This window comes from Canis lupus, chromosome 9 (assembly GCF_003254725.2).
Source record: "Canis lupus dingo isolate Sandy chromosome 9, ASM325472v2, whole genome shotgun sequence".
Taxonomy (NCBI): Eukaryota; Metazoa; Chordata; class Mammalia; order Carnivora; family Canidae; genus Canis; species Canis lupus.
The window spans coordinates 11,567,125-11,588,078 of record NC_064251.1 but is presented as its reverse complement, the minus strand read 5'-3'; the positions used below and the strand labels follow the sequence as shown (position 1 = coordinate 11,588,078).

At 49.4% G+C, this 20,954-nt stretch overlaps 2 protein-coding genes across 5 annotated transcripts in view; both read left to right on the top strand.

The window, feature by feature from the left end:
• The first annotated feature begins 4,542 nt into the window (after positions 1 to 4,542).
• On the top strand, positions 4,543 to 13,542 carry AMZ2 (archaelysin family metallopeptidase 2). 3 transcript variants are annotated; one of them, XM_025436658.3, is made up of 9 exons: positions 4,543 to 4,597; positions 5,166 to 5,259; positions 5,572 to 5,661; positions 6,223 to 6,505; positions 6,835 to 7,008; positions 7,193 to 7,321; positions 10,383 to 10,546; positions 11,700 to 11,876; positions 13,339 to 13,542. In XM_025436658.3, exons 4-9 carry the CDS (start codon positions 6,223 to 6,225, stop codon positions 13,492 to 13,494), a joined length of 1,083 nt encoding a protein of 360 aa, XP_025292443.1. In that variant the 5' UTR covers positions 4,543 to 4,597; positions 5,166 to 5,259; positions 5,572 to 5,661; the 3' UTR covers positions 13,495 to 13,542. The 3 variants fall into 3 exon arrangements, with proteins under 3 accessions (XP_025292443.1, XP_025292441.1, XP_025292442.1); XM_025436656.3 differs by lacking the exon at positions 4,543 to 4,597 and adding an exon at positions 4,598 to 4,690; XM_025436657.3 differs by lacking the exon at positions 4,543 to 4,597 and adding an exon at positions 4,846 to 5,006.
• A 2,319-nt stretch (positions 13,543 to 15,861) lies between these two features.
• The window catches only part of ARSG (arylsulfatase G), a 107,597-nt gene continuing 102,504 nt past the window's right edge, over positions 15,862 to 20,954 (top strand). For both annotated transcript variants that reach the window (XM_025436770.3, XM_035721166.2), the window contains exon 1: positions 15,862 to 15,948. The gene's annotated coding sequence lies outside the window, so the exon portion shown is untranslated. The remainder of the gene's footprint in view (positions 15,949 to 20,954) is intronic.

Below are 20,954 nucleotides of genomic sequence, written 5' to 3'. Positions count from 1 at the left end.
TAATGGGCTAAAAAGATCTCTTGCTTTTCTGGCCATTTCTGCTAATGGCCTCCCCCAATGTGGCGCTACCCGAGCTGGCCCCGGATGGGGCAAATCGAGCCTCAGTTCCCAAGCAGGACGTGGTCCAAAAGATCATTTAGAAGTTGGTTGTCTGGAACGCAGAATGCGTTTCCCCTAAAATCCGCTGTTGCCAGGGTGACTGGGCTCTCAGGTTCCCCTGGTACCATGCTGTCCAGCTCCTTTAGAACCCGGGCCCTGCGTCCTCAAGGGCAGGCTATGGGCCGGGGCAGAGGGAGAAATCAAGTCAGCTCTCACTCTCTGGGTGTAGCCCCGGCTCAGCACCATTTAAATGGAAGTGAATTTTCTTTTCCGTCTTCTCACCTCCTTTGTAGCATCCAGGTCCCAGTACCCAGATCCCCCTGGATCACAGCACCCTCCCCAATCTGCCTTATCTGCTCTGGGCGGCTCTTCTGCTGAGGAACTCTGTGACCCTAAGTGACTTACTTCTTTCCACTTCCTGAGCAGACTTCCATTTCCTCAGAGCAGCTGATATCAGCTAAGGGCTGGAGGAAAAATCAACTGAGCAGACACGAATTCATACTAGCAGGTAAATGACTGAAACCCTCAATGTATTCTCATGTTAAAATGGATTGGTTGTGACACTTGAGAATCATCGCAGAGGGTGAAAAACAAGGGAGTTAAAGATTTAGAAACTGTACACTTATTAGTGGGACGCTCACTCTGTTTCCAGAACACTGGCAGTCAGGAAACAATCCCCTCCCCCTTTTGTTATTTTTTTTTAATGGTAGGGTCACAGGTTCAGACACTAGGGAATCTCCCCTCAGTGAACCAGCTGGTCGTCTGCCAAATCACCCTTGAGAAACCCCAGTGGATAAGCTGCTTTCATGTACACAAAACCATCAACCAGCTTTGTGTGCCTCATGATGAAAGCTTAACAGATAGCCAAAGATCATCAGATGTTTGTAGAAAGTTCTAACATGAAAGAAAAAGACAAAAACAGAGGAAACTGCAGAACTAAACTTCAGAAGTAGCATAGTTCATATCCATAGAGAGACAAGAGAAGACATTTTACCCATTAAATGAGAAAAAGTGCAAAATAGTAAGAACAAGAAAGAATGCTTGGCTATTAAATAATACAATGTTTGGGGAAAAATACCCAAAAGACAGATAGATGAAAGCTGATGAAGACTTCAGAAAATATCACAAAAAGACGGAAAAATCTTGAAGAAAAGATATGAAAATGAGAGGATCCATCTTGAAAGTCCCACATCCAGCAAATATGGAGAGAAGGAAATTTCTCCCAATGAAAATGAAAAGAGACTCAAGATTGAAGAGCCCACTGAGCAAGAAAATGTAACGGGGGAAACAAAGGCTCAGACCAGGTCATATCTTTAAAAAACTTATAGGGGTGCTTGGCTGGGTCTGTCAGAAAAGTGTTCCACTCTGGGTCACGAGTTTGAGCCCCACACTGGGTGTAGAGATTACTTAAATAAATATTTTTTTAAACCTATAAACAATATAGTTTAAAAACATAGAGTTTTTCAGGACTGTAAGGATAAAGGGAGGATTCTAAGATCTTCCTTTAAAAAAAAAAGGCAGGTAACATACAAAGGATTAGGAATCAAAATGGTTTTATTATTACAAGTCAGAAAAAAAATGAAACAAACCCTTCCAATGCTGAGGCAGGATGATTTTCAACCTAAAATTCCATACCAGCCCAGGAAAACTCTCAGTCAAGTATACGGATAGAATAAAAACATTTTTACATATGCCAGATTTCAAAATACTTATTTCTATGTATATATATATATATTTTTACAAAAGGATCTAAAGCATGTGCTACTACAATCAAAGGAGTAAACCAAGGAAGAGGAAGATAAGAATTCAAGAGACAGGACCTAACAGAGCAGAGTACAGCTGCCATCCCAGGGAGACCACAGCAGGCCCAGAGAGGACCCGTTCAGGTGGGAACAGGGGATGGAGAGTCGCAGGATGAAGGATCTCAGAAATAACAACAACAGCAACTGATGTGCTGAGGCTATGTAGAAAATATTGACAAGTGTAACAGAGATGATAAAGCATTTTTTTTAACAATAAAGAATTAAAGGAGGCCTAAGAAACTTGATAAATGAATCTTTTATAATTAAAAAAAATCAATCAACAGAAATGAAATGATGATTAACTCCAGGTGAAATAGAGAAAAGTTATATATACATACACTTTATATGTTATGTATAATTACATATATATATAACATATATATCTTTTCATTCTAAAAATAAAGCTTAACACACATGGGGTACTAAATTTTTTAAACAAGAAGTATTACTTTGAGATTGTACAGAAATGTGGTATCTTTCTAAAGTTTGGGAGCAACCAGAAAGTTTTTTTTTAATCCAGAAAGTGAATTTAAGTAGTTCAAATGAAAAAACAAAACAAAACAAAACAAAACAAACCCTGTTGATGAATACATGAGTTGAATGAAAAGCCAATAGATAACTTTTATGTTCCGGATACCTTGAATGAAAGTCTTTAAGCATCTCACAGTTTAGAAAGGGAGACACTGAAGAAATGTCACGATCATCGTGATAAGGACGATGACAGTGGTATGCACAAGGCAATGAGCATTGCAGAGGATGGGGTTTTGTGTTGCAGGAGGTGGGGGGAGGGAGGCCTCTAGGAACGGGTGAACACTGAGCTCAACGAAGCCCCTCAGGATGTCAGAAGGCCAGTAGATCAAAAGGTAAAATGTTCCCATACTAGGGAAGGTCTGTACTAGTATCATCTCTGTTGTACAAACCAGGGAAGAGATGCATAAGGTTAAAAAATGGATGCTGGCCACATGCTAATGAACAGAGGTGGTTCCAGGATTCAAACCCAGACCATCGTCTTAGCTCCTGTGCTACCCTGACTCTTGGGATGTCTGGAGATTTGCATTCAGTCAAAAGGCACAAATACCAAGAAAGCCAAGAAGTATCTCAGATACAGTGAGAGTGGTTGATGTTCTCGGTTTAAAACTTTGGGACCAGGCGGGATATGAACGCGTGTTACTGAAGAATGGGTTTGGGTAAGGGCGGACATTGGCACCGAGGTCAAAGAATGATGTGGGACATTTTAAGGTCCAGGGGGCGTAAACAAGTGAGAGACCGAGGTGATCACTGGAGCTGAAAAGGTCAAATATTTATGAAGTTACAGTCCCCTAAGGAGAGATGACAAGGGATTAAGGGTGAAGATAACCTTCAGACGGGGCTGAAGTCATCCAGAGAAACGCATGTGTCCTTCCTGGAGCGCGGGAAGGACGATTAGGATGAGGAAAAACCAGCCGGGGATGCCCGGGTGGCTCAGTGGTTAGGCGCCTGCCTTCGGCCCAGGGCCTGATCCTGGAGACCCGGGGTCGAGTCCCACGTCGGGCTCCCTGCAAGGAGCCTGCTTCTCCCTCTGCCTGTGTCTCAGAAGAAATGAATAAATTCTTTAAAAAAGAAAGGAAAAAGAAACCCCAGCCTACGGTAAAATGGCCTGAACTTCAAAAGAATAGAAGTTGCCTGGTCGTGGTGAGCCGAAGGCTTGGAAATGAAGACCAGGGCTCAGGCGTGTGTTTGAGTGAAGGCTGGAGGGAGGAAAGCTGAGCGTCCCTTCAGGTGAGGTCCTGGGAAGAGAGCTGTGGGGAAAGGTGGAGGGGAGAGGACGCAGGCTGACCTGGACCTGGACCTGGACCTGGGTTCCTGGGGGCGGGGCGGGGCGGGGGCCTTTGTAGGTAGCTGCTGGGGCAGACGGAGAGCGGGGTAGGTGGGCTTCGGGGCGGCCCGGGGGGCGACCAGCCCGACACCTGCGCCGGCACGAAGGGGCTGTGGAGGGCGCGAGCAGCGGTCAGGGCCGGCTCCTTCCACGAGGCCCCGCGGTTACCCGGCCCGCCCAGGGCCACCCGGGGGCTCGCTCCTCTGCGGCACCGGCGCCTCGGCCTTATCAGCGCGAGCGAGGCAGCCGGGGACGCGCCCCCGGCGGGGACCGACCCTGCAGGGCGCCCCCCGCGCCCCCCCCCGCGCTCCCCCCCCCCCCCCGAGCTTCACGGTTGCGGCCGCGCCCAGGCGGCGCCCAGGCCGCGGCAGGCGGGCGCGGAGGGGAAAGCCCGGCGAGGACGGCAGGCGGGGCGCGCGCCCAGGCCGTGCGTCACCCCGCGGCCGCCGCTGACTTATTTTGGACGCGGCCGCTCGCGTGAGTCACGCCCAGGGCGCCCCGCAGGCCCGCGGGCCCCGGCGCACACCTGCGCTCGCGGCAAACCCGACCGAGAGCCGCGGCCGCGAGACCCGGCCTCCCGCCGCGCGCCCCGCCCCTGCGGCTGCCCCGGGACCCGGCGCGGGAGCAGCGCGCCCCGCGGGGACCGACTCGGACGAACCGCGGACCCGCTCGCGGACACCCGGACGGCGCCCGCCGCCCTCGGCAGCGGGGCGCAAGGGGGCGCGAGGGGGCGCGGCGTGTGACGTGGGGGCGCGGCGTGCGGCGGGGGCGTGGCGTGCGGCGGGGGGCGTGGCGTGCGGCGAGGGGGCGTGGCAGGGCGCTGTGCGCGCGCGACGGAGCGGTGCGTGGCGCGATGGGGCGTGGCGTTGCGGGTTGCGGGGCGCGGTGCGGCGCAGGGGCGGCTGCGGGGGCCGGCGGCGTCCTGGCCTGCGGGGTGAGGGCCGTGCGGGTGGAGCCGCCCGCCGTGGGGGCTTGGTCGTGGGAGGACGGGGGCGGTCGCGGTCGGCGGGGGAGAGACGATGTGGGCGGGGCGGCGGCGGCGGAAGCAGGGGAGGACGGCGGGGGCGGGGGCGGGGGCGTCTCCGGGGAGTCAGGCCCTCCGAGGAGGCTTCCTCTGGGCGGAAAGACCAAGGAGACTCCGCGGGGGATCCCCCCTCTTCACCCCGACCGGGGACCGGCTCGCGGTTGCACGGGCCCCGGCCCAAGGTGCGGTTGCTATAGCAACCAGCCGGGGTGACCGAGTGGTCCAGGTGAGCCCAGGATGTGCTGGTTTTAGCGCCGACAGCACTGCAGACCCCCCCAGCGCATTTACACGATCCTGTTGTGCCCCCCGCGGTTCCGCCCAGGGACCTGGGGGGCCGGCAGAAGGCCGACCTTTCCCAGGAACACTGCCTTTCTAATGACTGTAGGGTGAAGGCGCCCGGCACAGCCCCTTTCCGGCCAGGCCCAGGCATGCCCGTCCCTGCAAGGCAGACACCTCGATGGGACCCTACCTCCCTGCAGGTAGGTATAGCACGCGGGAGGGCACGTTTAGCTGGGGATTTTGTCCTGTGGGAGAAGGACGATCCTATGCACATGTCAGAGCTTTGACCATAGTGACCTCCGACTGGGAATTCCGTGCATGTTCCGGCACCCCTAAGGTTCTGATGTCCAGCCAGAACACATGTTAGCTTAACGTTTCCCAGCAATTCTCAAACATTAAACAGGAGAGGTGGGGGGGGGGGGGAATCTAGATGAGTAGGAAATAGGATAGGCTCCAGACAGTGAAGTCCAAATTTTATTTTATTATTTTTGTTCCTTTTCTAAATCAAAAAGCCTCGCGGTGGAACAGCTGTTTGACGCATTCAGAAGAAAGGATGACAGCCCTACAGAGGAACACGATGTGAATGGAAGAGACCTGTCATTGTGAGTCTGGCTTTTGATTAGTCACCTGATGTCTTCCCCTCCGGGTGACAGGGCTTTGAGGCAATGCACTTCAGTGGCTGAGGTCTGTTACCAGCCTGCAGTTAAATTACAGAAATGGCAGGACTTACATCAGTTCTCTTTTTGTGTTGTCTGGAACATCTTTGAGTCACCTTGGAAAAGATGAGTATTTTTCATGTGGCCCTAATGACTCCATTCGTAATACTGTTACCCTAAGGACAGAAAGAAATAGGAAATCAGGCCATCCTCTTTCAGTTTTTATAATGGGAGCAGGTTCCATAAGGGGAGGAGGAATGAATTTCATGATTTTTCTTTTCACTTTTTCAGATACCCTTCCCACCCTTCCCAAGAAATTGATTGGAAATGGCAAAGGAACACAGTTGTTTGGTGTTAAAAAAAAAAAAAAAAAAAAAAAAAAAAAAGAGGCAATCAGTTTTTTCATTTTAGGGAGAAATGAGAGATGTATGTATGTGGAGGATAGGTAGATTAAAGTGACCGGAATGGATTTACATGGTGTATTTGATTACTTGTGTTTCCTGGTAGATGCAAACAGTACGGCACTCTGAACAGACTCTAAAAACAGCTCTCATCTCAAAGAACCCAACACTTGTGTCACAGTATGAGAAGTTAGATGCTGGCGAACGGCGTTTGCTGAACAAAGCCTTCAAGGCAGACAATGATCTCTTTGGACCCATTACCTTGCATTCGGAATCAGATTGGATCATCTCCCATCCTGAGGCTCCCCAAGACTTCGAACAGTTTTTCAGTGATCCTTATAGAAAGGCACCATCTCCGGAGAAACGCAGTATTTATATACAGTGCATTGGTATACACTGTTAACATGACGGATTTGGGTTGGTTAAGGCAACAGGGCTGTTGCCAGGGATAGCCTGGGCTGCTGATCTCATGCAAGTGGTAGTTTTTATGATCATTTTTTTGACATTCGTTACCATGGTGGAAGTTATATACCTAAATAGCCCTAAAACAGGACATTTTGTGTCTTTGTAATTATATTCAGATCAACGAGTGATAAAGGTTTATTGAAAATTTAGCGGTAGTTTGCTTCTCATTTCAGATTTCTAATTATAGACTGAGATGAAGACTGAATGTTTAATCACCTTAAAGTCTGTCTTTACATTTTTTTCCATCTTACAGGATCTCTAGGAAACACCAGGATTATCAGTGACGAATATATTAAATGGCTCAAGGGCTACTGTGAAGCATTTTTCTACGGCTTGACAGTAAAACTCCTAGAACCGGTTCCTGTCTCTGTAACGAGGTGTTCCTTTAGAGTCAATGATAACACACAAAACCTACAAATTCACGCAGGTGAATTAAACAGCTTTACAATTTGAATTGAGTAAAGGAGATATTAGATAGATACATGTATGTAATACATGTATTACATTGATATGTATGTGTGTATATATATATACACACATATATATATATCTCCATACATGTATCGATATATATATATATATATCTCATGTATACATTTTTTTTCAAATAGGAGACATCCTGAGGTTCCTAAAAAAGAAGAAACCTGGAGATGCCTTCTGTATTGTGGGAATAACCATGATTGATCTTTACCCAAGAGACTCCTGGAATTTTGTCTTTGGACAGGCCTCTTTGACAGATGGTATTCCTTTTTGACATTGTTGGTAGAAATTTCCTCAACCTGAGAATATTTGAAAATGTTGATAAAGGGAAGAAATTCCAACCAATTATAATTTTGATACTTAAGACTATAATAATTCTGGTGCATCATGCTGTGCTCAGGAAGTGTGCTGTGGATGGATTCTGATATTCTGGCTTCATCCCTATGATCTTGAGGCTAATGATACCTATTTCAGAGAGTCCTTTTGAGATAGTTTACCTAACAGTAAACTGGTACATAAAAAGTGTGTGTTTATGGGTGGCATATATATAGGCATTCAGCACAACAGATGGTAAATATCAGTAATTCACTAGCAAGGTGAATTAAAGATATTAAGGATGCTTGAAATATCATTAACATAGGGGCACCCTGGGTGACTCAGTTGGTTAAGTGTGTGACTCTTGGTTTCAGCTCAGGTCATGATCTTAGGGGCATGAGATCAAGTCCCATCGCACTCGGAGAGAATCTGCTGGAGATTCTTTCCCTCCCCTGGTCCCTCTGCCCCTCCCCCGACCTGTGCACTGTCTGTCTCTCTCTCCCTCCCCTCCGAATAAATAATTTTAAAAAATCCCCTATCATCAACATAAGTGAAAATCTTGCTAATTGATTTTCAGTTCTTTTTGTAGTTCTCTAGTATAGATAAACCATAGACTGATTGCACAAGTGTGCAAGCTTCTTATTCTGTGTCTTGTAACATTTTGTTATTTTACTTGAAAAAAATATCAACTTCAGTTTTCAACTTAGATACAGTAAACTTGGCTCATAAGAATTCTGTATGGTGATACTAAGGGTGGGAAAGGACCTGGAAGCAAATACTATTTTAGCCTAATTGTTTTCCTTTTTTTCTTTCTTTCCACTTCTTTTCTTCCCATCCTTCCATGTTTGCTATAATTTCTCTACCCTCATTCCTTAGGATCTGACAGGTTTGAAAGGGAAAGTCCAATGCAGTAAGGGGAGTGTCATCCATTAGCATTCTGGGGGGAGTAGGTACCCAGGACAGTATTTTCGGAGTACCAGTTCATGGACTGTCCAGGTGCTACATCGGCCTCAGGGTTGTTGGAGGTGGGCACCTTCTTTAACAAATGTTTCTTTCTATTAGATATCTCCCTTTGTGACACATTCACTAGAGGTGGGAGCCCAGGGCACCACAGAGCCTCTTCTTCCCCCTACTCTTTCATTGGTGACTTCCTTTACGTTCCTAGAGTGTCCCCCCACCCACCCTCCATCCCACCATCAACACACTCTTGGATACTCTGGCCACTGCTGTCTTTCTGATTTTTGTAAGAGCCATCTTTCTTTCAGAAATAAAATTTTTATTTATTTATTTTTAAAGATTTTATTTATTCATGAGAGAGAGAGAGAGAGGCAGAGACACAGGCAGAGGGAGAAGCAGGTGCCATGCAGAGAGCCCGACGTGGGACTCGATCCTGGGGCTCAACTGCTGAGCCACCCAGGCATCCCCAGAAATAAAATTTTTAAAATAAGGATTGTATTAGAGAGAGAGAGAGAGCGCGCGCGCGCACCCGCTGGGGGGAGGGGCAGAGGCAGAGGGAGAAGCAGATTCCTCGCTGAGCAGGGAACCTGACATGGGGTTCGATCCCAGGACCCTGGGATCATGGCTTGAGCCCAAGGCAGATGCCTAACTGAGCCACCCAGGTGCCCCTATCAGAAGTAAACTTTTATGAGCTAAATTTTTATCTCTCCTTTCATAATTAATCTGACAGTGATGAAACATTAAAGATATATTAAAACAATTTCTCTAGACATTGCTAGCTAATTTATCTTATTCCTGGTTGAGGAGGTCAGGAGACATTCCCCTAAAATGTTTCTACTGTAAACACCTCCACCCTTTTAAAAAGTAAGTTTCTTAAATATTGCATGGCCTAAGAGAAGGTGTAGGCTAGCAGCACTGAAGTGCCATGTAATGAGACAGTATCTTACTACATGTGACTGTACTCTCCAAGGGTACAAAAGTGAAGATTTTAAAATAGAGAAACAGTTAATTACTAAAGAAAATAAGTTTCCATTCATAGGATTATTAGAAGGAAAAAATGTTCTTGCTAAAGGTATTGGAGGGATGTATGCCCACATTTGTTTGGCCAGAGCACAGACGAGGTCAGCTGTGACATGAGCAGATTTTGTTTTTTCTTAACTTTCAGAGTGCTGTCTCTCACCCTAAATACCAGGCAACACTTCCAAGGGTGGGGTGAGGAGTGTTCTCTGTGGGTCAAGGTAGATCCAACAGACTTACTATGAATTCATTTCTTTAACCCCCCCCCGCAAAAAAAAATGCCGTATTACTTTCAAATAACAACTGAAAGAGACATAAATAACTGATAATGTAAGCAAGTCACATTCTAAAGCCATGCCCTTTAGAATGCGTTGTGCAGCAAACCCTGTGCTCCGTGTACGCAGGGATGGTTGAAACAAGCGTCAGTATAACAGGAAGTCAGTTAAAAGGGTGTTTATTCTGGTCATCCGAGGGCAGCCACACAGGCAGCCACACAGCAGAGTCGTGCTCCGAGTGAGGAGTGGGGGAGGGAAGAGGTTGTCTGAAGGCATGGTCTCCCAGCATCAGGGCAGTGGCACGCCGGTTTCCCTCAGCATGGCACCAGGAAGGTGCAGGAACCCTCAGCATAGCACCTGGAGATCTGTTTATTGTGTTCTGAAAGAGTAAAGTCATGGGTGCGTGGTGTGTGTGTCACCACTTCTTGCTTCTCTTAGAGTACTTGATTTGGACTTGGCTTTGAGAAAAAGAGGGGGTAAAAACAATTCTGGAACTTTGAGTTTCTCAATAATTTGATCTCAAGACCATTGGGTTTTACAGGGCAGAGGAGGTTGGATGGCAGAAGAAGATGTGGAGAGGGAAATCTGAGGGCAAAAGCCCTCCTCTGTCGTGGCAAACCTGAAGCGTATTGGACCGTGTGAACGCACTAGCACGGATTTGCACCCAATGACTGGACGCCCAAGCGGGCGCTCTTTCTTGGTCTTTCATTCAGAAATCTTACTCCCCTTCTGTTGTTGCTTGCTCCTCCTTTTATAGGTGTGGGGATATTCAGCTTTGCCAGGTACGGCAGTGATTTTTATAGCTCACGCTTTGAAGGCAAAGTGAACAAGCTGCGGAGAGTATCTTCAAGCGACTATTCCGTTTTTGAGAACTATTATACTCCTGAAGTGACCAGTGTTTTGCTGCTTCGTTCCTGTAAGGTGAGTCATTTAAAAAAAAAAAGAAAAGAAAAGAAAACCCACCAGAGTATTTTTTAAAGAGCTCTTAATTCCTGCATTGTGTTATCAGCAGTCGTTAAGGTAATATTATACGTGAGGTTGTATCATCTATAGGCGTTTGGTGCCTATTGTTTGACTGAAGTTATCAATAAAAATTTAAATGGATGCCTTAATATTGGAATTGACAGTATCTGTGCTGGCTTTCTGTCTGGCTAGTTACATGCAGCCTTGGCTGTACCCACATCCTCGCCACTAGTCTAATTCCAGAAGTCTGGTATGGGTAAGGTAACTGACTCTTCGGAGCTGTGGTGGTCATCTAATAAAGCTCCCCTTGGAGGGCCTCTGCTCTCAGGCAGAGGTCTTGAGAATGGCTTCCTCTTGGGCTCCAGGCTACCTTCTACTGTGGTTAGTTCTAGTCAATCTCCCCAGCCCTTGCTATTTGGAAAGCCCATCTCCTAATGCTCCCCTCCCTGCCTCAGTAGCCAGAGACACAGGCTTTTCCCGCAGCTAGGAAGTTCTGTTTTCATAAGTACCCTTGCTTGGGGTTTGAGAGCTACGGTGTGTTCAGAGCTCATACCCCGCATCAGTATCACCTGGTGTGTTCATTAACATGCTAATAGCCCCCTCCCTTCTAGACCTACTGACTCAGCATCTCTAGGGGAAAGTCCCAGAATCTGAATTGTCCCACTGGCCTGGAGCAACAGGTGTCAACCAGGGGTGATTTTTGCCACCCAGGGACTTCTGGCAATATCTAGAGATATTTCTGGTTGTTGCAGTTGGGGCCGGGGTGTTGCTGGTCTCTAGTGGGTAGAGCCTGGGGATGATGCTGAGCATCTACATTGCACAGGACAGTTGTCCACTCCTCCCCACCCCCCACCGGCCCATGCACAAAGAATGATCACACCCCACATGTCAGGTGTATCAAGGCTGAGAAACCCTGCTCCAGGAGAAGTAATCAAGTATAGGAAGGAAAGCAGTAAGACATTTAGGCATTGAAATGAAGGATTAAGTCTTTGGGCAGGTTGAAGTTTTGGTGATGAATGTAAGTTTGTTTCTTGAAAAGCAAGAAAAAGGAGGAATGTCTAACCCTTTGATGATGGTGGCGCTATAAAGCCTTGATGTGAATGTCTTGCAGACTTTAACCCATGAGATTGGACACATATTTGGACTTCGACACTGCCAATGGCTTGCATGCCTCATGCAAGGCTCCAACCACCTAGAAGAAGCTGACCGGCGCCCCCTCAACCTTTGCCCTATCTGTTTACGCAAGTTGCAGTGTGCTATTGGCTTCAACATAATAGAAAGATACCAAGTAAACGAGGGGAAGAAAAAGAGGGGGAAGTGGTTATATAAGTAGCAAACTACCATTTTCTATCAGGCCCTTCTCTGGAGCTATAATTTATCGGAGGAAATTAGTGCAAAGATAAGCAGGAAGCTGTGGTTAAAAAAAAAAAAAAAACACGCAAAGAAATCTCTTAAACTGCCCGGCCTCTGAGTGCCTTACACTTGTAGTTCAATGAGAAACAGTGGAAGACGTTTCTGTGTTCCCCCTTCGCTGGGGGAGAGAGAACATGACTTGGGAGAACAGGGTAATGTTTTTTTTATTTTTATTTATTTATTCATGAGAGAGAGAGAGAGAGGCAGAGGCAGAGACAGGCAGAGGGAGAAGCAGTCTCCATGCAGGGAGCCCGACGTGGGACTCGATCCTGGGTCTCCAGGATCACGCCCTGGGCCGAAGGTGGTGCTAAACCGCTGAGCCATCTGGGCTGCCCTTTTTTTTTTAAAAAAAAAAAAAAAGATTTTATTTATTCATGAGAGAGAGAAGAGAGAGAGGCAGAGACACAGGCAGAGAGAGAAGCAGGCTCCATGCAGGGAGCCCGATGTGGGACTTGATCCCAGGACTCCAGGACCACACCCTGGGCCAAAGGCAGATGCTTAACTGCTGAGCCATTCAGGGATCCAGGCTAATGTTACTTGGTGTGGCAGTTCTTTTTTTTTTAAACCATAAGTACATGTGGCGATGCTTTATTTTTCCAAATGTGGGACAGAGGTATGCTCTTCACTCAGAGGAAGGAATGGGCTACTTCGAGGAGGAAGAGGGAAAGTACCTAATCTCAGTATGTGTGTGCTTGTCTGAGTGTCCGCACACCCACAAACAGGTCCGTATCCATCACGACCCTGCTCAAGGGTGTGACTACTCCTGCGGGGATCTTCACATGTACGTGTCTGTCTCCACCTGTGTGCACACTTACTTAGGGACCCACTTTCACATCAGATCCGAAGCACTTGCCCAGTGCCCTGTGGAACATTCGGCATGTTGAGAAAAGCATAGTCCTCCCATCCAGAAAAACCTGGGAGGATTGGCGTGTTTCTCTTTAATCTCTTCTGTGCACACTTCTGACCGTCACTTGTAATCATAGTTTGTGTAGTCTTTTTTTTTTTTTTAATATTTATTTAGTCATGAGAGACACAGAGAGGCTGAGACACAGGCAGAGGGAGAAGCAGGCTCCCTGCAGGGAGTCCCACGTGGGACTCGATCCTGGGTCTCCAGGATCAGGCCCTAGGCTGAAGGTGGCGCTAAACTGCTGAGCCACCCAGGCTGCCCCCGTAGTCTTATTCCATATTCACAAACGTCCTTATCAAACGGAACATCTTACTGGGGTAATAGAAGTCACAGAGTTAGATAACGTGATTTAGAAGCCAACATTTTTCTCCGGCCTAAGACTATTTTGCTCTGATTTGTTAACATGCGAATCTGCTTTCTGTTTTTCAAGGCGCTGGTGAGGTGGATTGATGATGAGTCGGCTGACACCCCCGGAGTCAGCATGGAACACAGTTGTGAGGATAATGTGAATTTACCAAAACCTGTGGAAGCCTTTAAGGAATGGAAAGAGTGGATAATAAAATGCCTTGCTGTTGTCCAAAAATAAGGACCTTCACATAGTTATTGAAATAAACACTTGCACATTATGCTTTCATTTGGATGGAGTACTTCATTAGAACAAACTGTTCACTGACTCTGCCCTGTGTCAAGTAACAGAATGGAACTTTCTTCTTCTTTTTTAAAAGATTATTTATTTATTCATGAGAGACACACAGGGGGAGAGGCAGGTTCCCTGCAGGGGGCCCAATGTGGGACTTGATCCCAGGACCCCAGGATCACGACCTGAGCTGAAGGCAGATGCTCAACCGCTGAGCCACCCAGGTGCCCTAGAACCTTCTTTAAAGCACCCGAACTGGGATGCCTGGGTGGCTCAGCAGTTGAGTGTCTGCTTTCAGCTCTGGGCATGATCCTGGGGCTGGGGATCAAGTCCTGCATCAGGCTCCCTGCGAGGAGCCTGCTTCTCCCCCTGCCTGTGTCTCTGTCTCTCATGAATAAATAAATAAAATCTTAAAAAAAAAAAAAAAAAGCACCTGAACATTGAAATGCGGCTTATTTTGAGTGCTGAAAACTATAAACACTCTCTCGCCTGTCCTAGTAGCCTGGTCTGTTGTAGTGAGCACACCATGTCCATTCTTCAAATATGTTTACGTCTCATAAGAGACCTAGTACTAGCGGATAAGTAACCATTATAAAGATCGCTTTATATGACGCAAGAAAGGGTTTCCAAGAAACATAATTTCCAAGGGGTGATTTTTGGTTCATTTCTTAGAAGAGGTACTCACTCCCCCTCTAGACCCAGGCAAGTCACTTTCTCCACTTAACATCCCTCATCCATGGACTGTCCTTCCCACATGGGCCGTCTTGTCTCCTTCCATTCACTGGTTGTCCTCTTGAGCCTGAAAGAAGCAATAGCTCACTTGGGGTTTTAGCAGCTTACAAAATGTGACCTCCTCTCAAGAATATGGACATGTGAAAAGAACAGTAGGACTTTCTACAAAAGACAGTATTTGTGAAGGGTCTTGCACACAAGTCGTTAAAACTGGCCTTATGTTTGTGAACATTGCACTTTTCCTGCTGGCTGAGAGCAGGTGTTAGGTTTATTCCTACAGTAGGATCGTCCTCACTTTGCATTGGGAACTGTTTACTTGAGTACAGGGGAGAATGTGATGTGACACACCTGTCGCTGTGTCAGGAATGCCCATGATGGCCTGTCAGGCTGTGCACATCAGCCGGACTCCCTCCGGAGGGAACAGGTTGAAAGCCGCAGACTTCACAAATCACCTCTGTGAGATCAGTACCACTCAGAAATCTAGAAACTTGATTGGACCATTTGAATGAATGCCAGGGAGCAGATTGCATTTCCCACGTTCTCATCTTCACCTGGAGGATAAAACTTATGGGTAATTTTAAATTTTGAACTTTGGAACCTAAATTCTTTCCCTGTTCCTTTATTCATGCAGTGCGATTGAAAGCACCTATTATAACTGAACCCGCGGTTGCTCTTACTATGTTCACTTTCTTACTTGGTTAGACCCCTGAAGGTCATTTAGAAAAATGGTGATTTGTGTTCAAGCTAATTGGAGGGTGAACATTTGGTCCTTCTAAAATGAAAAGCGAACCCAAGGGAGTGTGGACTTGTATGCATTCTGTTAGGAGTTTTGTTTCCTCCTTGAAAAAAAGGTGCTACTATTGTCCACTGTGTTCAGTTTTCTTCTGTTTTCCCACAAGGTAAGCACAGGTTTAGTCCTATAGGTCACCGTGAGTTACACACCTACAAATTCAGATTTGGCTAGCCGTGTAAATCAGGGGTTGTGCTTGCTTGGGCAAGACGTGAAGTCCATTTGAACCTACTCTACACCCAAACCAGGAAAAACGTCTCTCATTTAAAGCATCAAATCGGCCCTGTTGAAAGTCGGACAAAAGTTTTATGTAATAGGCACTTACTCAGCAGTCATCAGTTGCGTATAGTACCGCCCTGTATTCTAGGGTTCAATTCAAAGAATGCAATCTGTTTCCTGCAACTAACTTGTAGGTACTACAGGTAAATCTTGTTCTGAGAAACGGGTTTTCACTCAGGGGCAAACGGAAACCCACGCAGGGTTTGCTCTGCAAATGCTGCACCAACAAGGTATTTACGACGGAGGAGAACTGGTAGGTCTCCGCGCGGTCTGAACACCTTCTAGAAATAAGTGGATTTGAAATGCTGTTCGCCTTGGCGCCTGCGGAATTAGTAGTCTCCTTCCCGGTCAGGGCAAGGATCCGGGGTCAACGATTAGTCCGCAAGCCGCGTAACGTGGGCTGGTCCGGCTCGCCCTCCGGATGCCCCCTCCCCGCCAGCGCGTGCCCGGCCCGCGCCCCGCCCCCGCCCCGCCCCCGCCGCTCGCCCGCGCCGCGCGTCCCCGGCCCGCGTCCCCGGCCCGCGCCCCCGGCCCGCCGCGCAGCCTCCCCGGCCAGGGGCGCAGGAGCCGCGAGGAGCCCGGCGGCGCGGCGCGGCGGAGCCGTGAGTGCGAGCGACCGGGCGGGGGGCGCGTGTGCGCGGCGCGGGCCCGCCGCGGAGCCCATTCCGCGGCCCCGGGGCCCCAGTAGAGCCGCTGGGAGCTAGAGCCGCCGGGAGCCAGAGCCGCCCCGAGCTAGAGGGGCCCCCGACCAAGAGCCGCCCCGAGCTAGAGCCGCCGGGAGCCAGAGCCGCCCCGAGCTAGAGCCGCCGGGAGCCAGAGCCGCCCCGAGCTAAAGCGGCCCCGACCTAGAGCCGCCCCGCGCTAGAGCCGCCCCGAGCTAGAGCTGCTTCGAGCTAGAGCGGCCCCGAGCTAGAGCCGCCCCGAGCTAGAGCCGCCCCGAGCTAGAGCTGCTTCGAGCTAGAGCGGCCCCGAGCTAGAGCCGCCCCGAGCTAGAGCTGCTTCGAGCTAGAGCGGCCCCGAGCTAGAGCCGCCCCGAGCTAGAGCCGCCCCGAGCTAGAGCCGCCGGGGGCTAGAGCCGCCCTGACCAAAAGCCGCCCCGAGCTAGAGCCGCCGGGAGCTAGAGCGGCCCCGACCAAGAGCCGCCCCGCGCTAGAGCCGCCCCGAGCTAGAGCGGCCCTGAGCTAGACCCGCCAGGAGCTAGAGTCGCCCCGAGTTAGAGCCGCCCCAAGCTAGAGCCACCCCAAGCTAGAGCCACCCCAGCTAGAGCCGCTCCGAGCTAGAGCCGCCCCGAGCTAGAGACGCCCCGAGCTAGAGCGGCCAGGAGCTAGAGGGGCCCCGACCAAGAGCCGCCCCGAGCTAGAGCCGCCGGGAGCCAGAGCCGCCCCGAGCTAGAGAGGCCCCGACCAAGAGCCGCCCCGAGCTAGAGCCGCCCCGAGCTAGAGCTGCCCTGAGCTAGAGCCGCCGGGAGCCAGAGCCGCCCCGAGCCAGAGAGGCCCCGACCAAGAGCCGCCCCGAGCTAGAGCCGCCCCGAGCTAGAGCTGCCCTGAGCTAGAGCGGCCCTGAGCTAGAGCGGCCCTGAGCTAGAGCCGCCGGGAGCCAGAGCCGCCCCGAGCTAGAGAGGCCCCGACCAAGAGCCGCCTCGAGCTAGAGCGCCCCGAGCTAGAGCCGCCAGGAGCTAGAGTTGTCCCGAGTTAGAGCCGCCCCAAGCTAGAGCCACCCCAGCTAGAGCCGCTCCGAGCTAGAGCCGCCCCGAGCTAGAGCCGCCCCGAGCTAGAGCGGCCAGGAGCTAGAGGGGCCCCGACCAAGAGCCGCCCCGAGCTAGAGCCGCCAGGAGCTAGAGCAGCCCCGAGCTAGAGCCGTCCTGAGCTAGAGCCGTCCTGAGCTTGAGCCGCCCGGAGCTAGAGCCGCCCCGAGCTAGAGCCCCTCGGTGCACGACAGAGAGCGCGCGGGCCGAGGTGGGAGCCTCGGGGTGCAGGCGCCACGTGGGGGCACGCGAGGGCAGGCGTAGCCGCACGTTTTCCGGAGCCTTTCCGTTTCAGCCCGTAGTGCACCTGCGCTTGGAGACCGCCGTGCCCCCGACGCAGGGCGGGCGACCCCCCGAAGTACGCGGAGGCCCGAGGCCGCGCCGCGGGGTCTCGCCGGGGGCTCGCCGGCTGCTCGCTCGCTGCGCACCTGCTGCTGCTCCGCGCGGGAGGACGTACCCGTGAGGCCGCATCACGGGCGTGACCGGGCCGCGCCCTCCGTAGGGAAAGGTTTTGCGGGGCGTCGGCAGTCCCGAGGGTGCTGCTCGCCCGCCGCGAGGACGTGGCCGCTCGCTCCGAGCTCCAGGGCCTCCGTACGGCCTGGCCCTTGGATCTCGCGGTTACGTCCTGCGGCCCTGGACGGCTTTTTACCGTCTCCCGTTGCCAAGGGCCTGGGCTGTCCCCTAACGGCGTCTTCATCCTTGGAATGCAGAATTTTGTAAAGTGCTGATAATGAGGATGTCGCTCAGGTCATTTCACGCGTGAAGACACAGGCCCGCAGTAGCCAGGGGAGCTTGTGCGCCGCAGTGGCAAAGAGAGACCCGCCCCCCCCCCACACCCCTCTCCAATGACGAATTCGGCTTCGCTGCCCTGTGCTGCATGACCTCACGAGACGTAAAATACCACAGGCCAGAGACCTGATCTTTTTCCCCCAGATTGTTTATAGAAGAGGTTATAAGATTAAACTTTCTTTCAGCCTCTTTTCTGCTCAAGTGGGGCCATCTGGCGTGGCTCAAAGTCAGAGAAATCAGTCCATGCACTCTGCCTTAGCACCAGAAAAGAGATTTAAGATCCAGAAAAGCACTTGCTACCCATGGAGGCATAAAAAAAAAAAAAAAAAAAAAGCATCATTATAAAAACATCTACTGGAAAATAGGTTAAGTTAAAACAAAATCTGCTCCCGCAATATGTTTAAACTGAGCCCTCCATCTGCATCCCTACCCTCGGGGTAATTTCTTCCCACTGTTTGTTGAGTCTGGATGGATCTATGTTTTCCTGCTGACAGCCGATTGGCTCGTCCAGCCCTCCTGCCGGGCACTAGGAGACCCATTCTCAGCTGTGGGGCCAGTAGGTGGGATCGCAGTGCTTTCAGTGTCTGAGGGCCACCCAGCTGCTTTGTAGCAGCACCAGACTGTCTTGAGCTGTAATTGTAAATAGATACCATTTGTTTTTCCTCTTGAAAAAGCCAGCCATTCATTCAACAATATTTTGGGAGCATCCCCTACTATGTGCACTACTATCTGCACTATGTGCACAGGCCCCGCTCAGAGCCTCAGGAACGTAGCCATGAACCAAAACGACTACCTTAATGGGCTAGTGCAAGAGACCTAATTAATGTGGGAAAACAAATTACTCCTATAACTTTTTTTTCAGAGTCAAGTGTAGACACGAGGACTGTTTTGGATAGGAGAGGCACGGAAGCCTCCTTTGGAATCTTTGGAGGAGACTAGAATAAAGGGTCACATCATGTACACGTCAAAGGGAAGGGTGGACCAGGGAAAGGGAAATAGAAATGCTAAGGCTGAAGGCTTTTTCAGGGCCCAGTGAGGAGGCCAGAGCAGCCGGGGTGGGGGTGGGGGGGGGGAAGCAAAGAAGTAAGAGCTGGCAGTTTAGGAAGAACCCATTGTTAGGGACTTTAGGTTTTATTATTTATTCAAAAATTTTTTTTTATTTGACAGAGAGAAGGAGAGAGAGCACAAGCAGTGGGGAGAGGGAAAAGCAGACTCCCTGCTGAGGAGGGCGCCCCATGCAGGGCTCAATCCTGGGACCCTGAGATCATGACCTGAGCCCAAGGCAGACGCCCAACAGACTGAGCCACCCAGGGGCCCCAGGGATTTTAGGTTTTAAATGTGATGGTGACTGATTTGTGCCCTAAAAGGATTATTGTAAGGCTTCTATATGAAAAATTAAAGCAGGGAAATTAAAGCAACGGTGGAATTGGGCAAACCAACTAGGAGATTATTGCAATAATCCAGCTAAGATGATATGGGCTTGGATCAGAGGTACCCGTAGAATTGGCAAAGGCAGGTTCTGGATATATTTAGAAAATAAAGCCAATAGGATTTATGGAGGAGCAGGTTTGGGGAGGAGGGTCAAGAGTTCTGCTGAGGACATGCGATATTGGAAATGCCTGGTTGGCACCAGGTGCTGTCACACGGGCGTAAGTCTGGAGCTCAGCTGCAAAGTCAGGTCTTACAACAGGAGTTGTCAGTGTAGAGAAGGTACTTAGAGTTTTGGCTGAATTCTAGGGCAGTAGGTTGCTAGGAGAGTTGGCGTGCTTCTCTTTTCTTGGGTTGCTGGAAAGGTATATAAATAATACAAATACATGGCCACCCATGTGTGTTTTCTCTCCATAATATTTGCTGAGCTGTGTTTTAAGAGCCGTTATAGATAAAATGTCCTGGAATAGCACTTTTGCTGTCCGGTTTTCCCTCTAGAAAATCCGTAGTCACTGAAGTAATGTTGATTTGGATGTGAGAGTTTTTCTTCCCTGAAAAGCGAAGTAAGTAGCAGGTTCTTGAACTTGTCCTTTTTCTTCTGCTGCCGCCCTCAGGGAGTCCTTACAGGCCTGGAACACCAGGGGGCGCTAGTCTCCTTGCTTATCCAGCGGCTGGCCCACCTGTTGGCGATTGCCGCCCTCCTTTGATTAACATCTGTATCAAAGAAAAATCTGAAAACAAGTACAGTTTCTCTTTTTTTCAGTGCTACGCGTACCTATAGGATTGACCTTTTAGCACAAAACACGCCCGAATTGTCTTTAAATTGGTCGTTTCCAGTAAAGCTCATAACCATATATAATTTTAAAGGCAACAGTATCTGAACTGCCAGCGAGCCTGATACTTGGGAGCTTTTTAAAATAAGCATTGGTGTTTCTTTCTTTCTTCCCTTTTTTAAAAAATATTTTATTTATTTATTCATGAGAGAGAGAGAGAGGCGGAGACATAGGCAGAGGGAGAAGCTGGCTCCCCATAGGGAGCCCGATGTGGGACTCAATCCCAGGACCCCAGGATCACACTCTGAGCTGAAGGCAGACGCTCAACCACTGAGAATATTTTTGAGAAAGAGTACGAAAATCTAAATGCAATAAATACCTCTAGTTGACTTGAATGGGTAAGTGGGCCATGGGAACCCTGACATAAGATCTATTTTCTATTTTATCACCAGGTATTAAGCTGCAGGAAAGGCAAAGCCATGTACAAAAGCTACATTATGCATTATGGGAGGACAAAACCAGTAACTTTGTTAAAAGGCTTGGAAACATTATATCCATCAAGGGTGCATTTGTCTTAAAAAGAGCACATGATCATAACTCAGTTTTGCCACTGGAATAATTTTACTTTTGGGGAGGGAAGTAGTGTTCATTTAGATGAAACATTATTAAGTCAGCAAGGTTAAACCAGAATCTCTTTAATCCCAGGAAATGAAAACTTGTAATTAACGTGCCATCAGCTGTTTGATCTTTCCTGTCTTTGGCACCTCTGATCTAAAAGCCACTTTGACCACAGGGATCCCTTCCTATATTGGGCAGGACGTTCCTTTTCAGAGGGGTGCCACCAGTGGCACTGACCTTTCCAGGGTCACCGAGG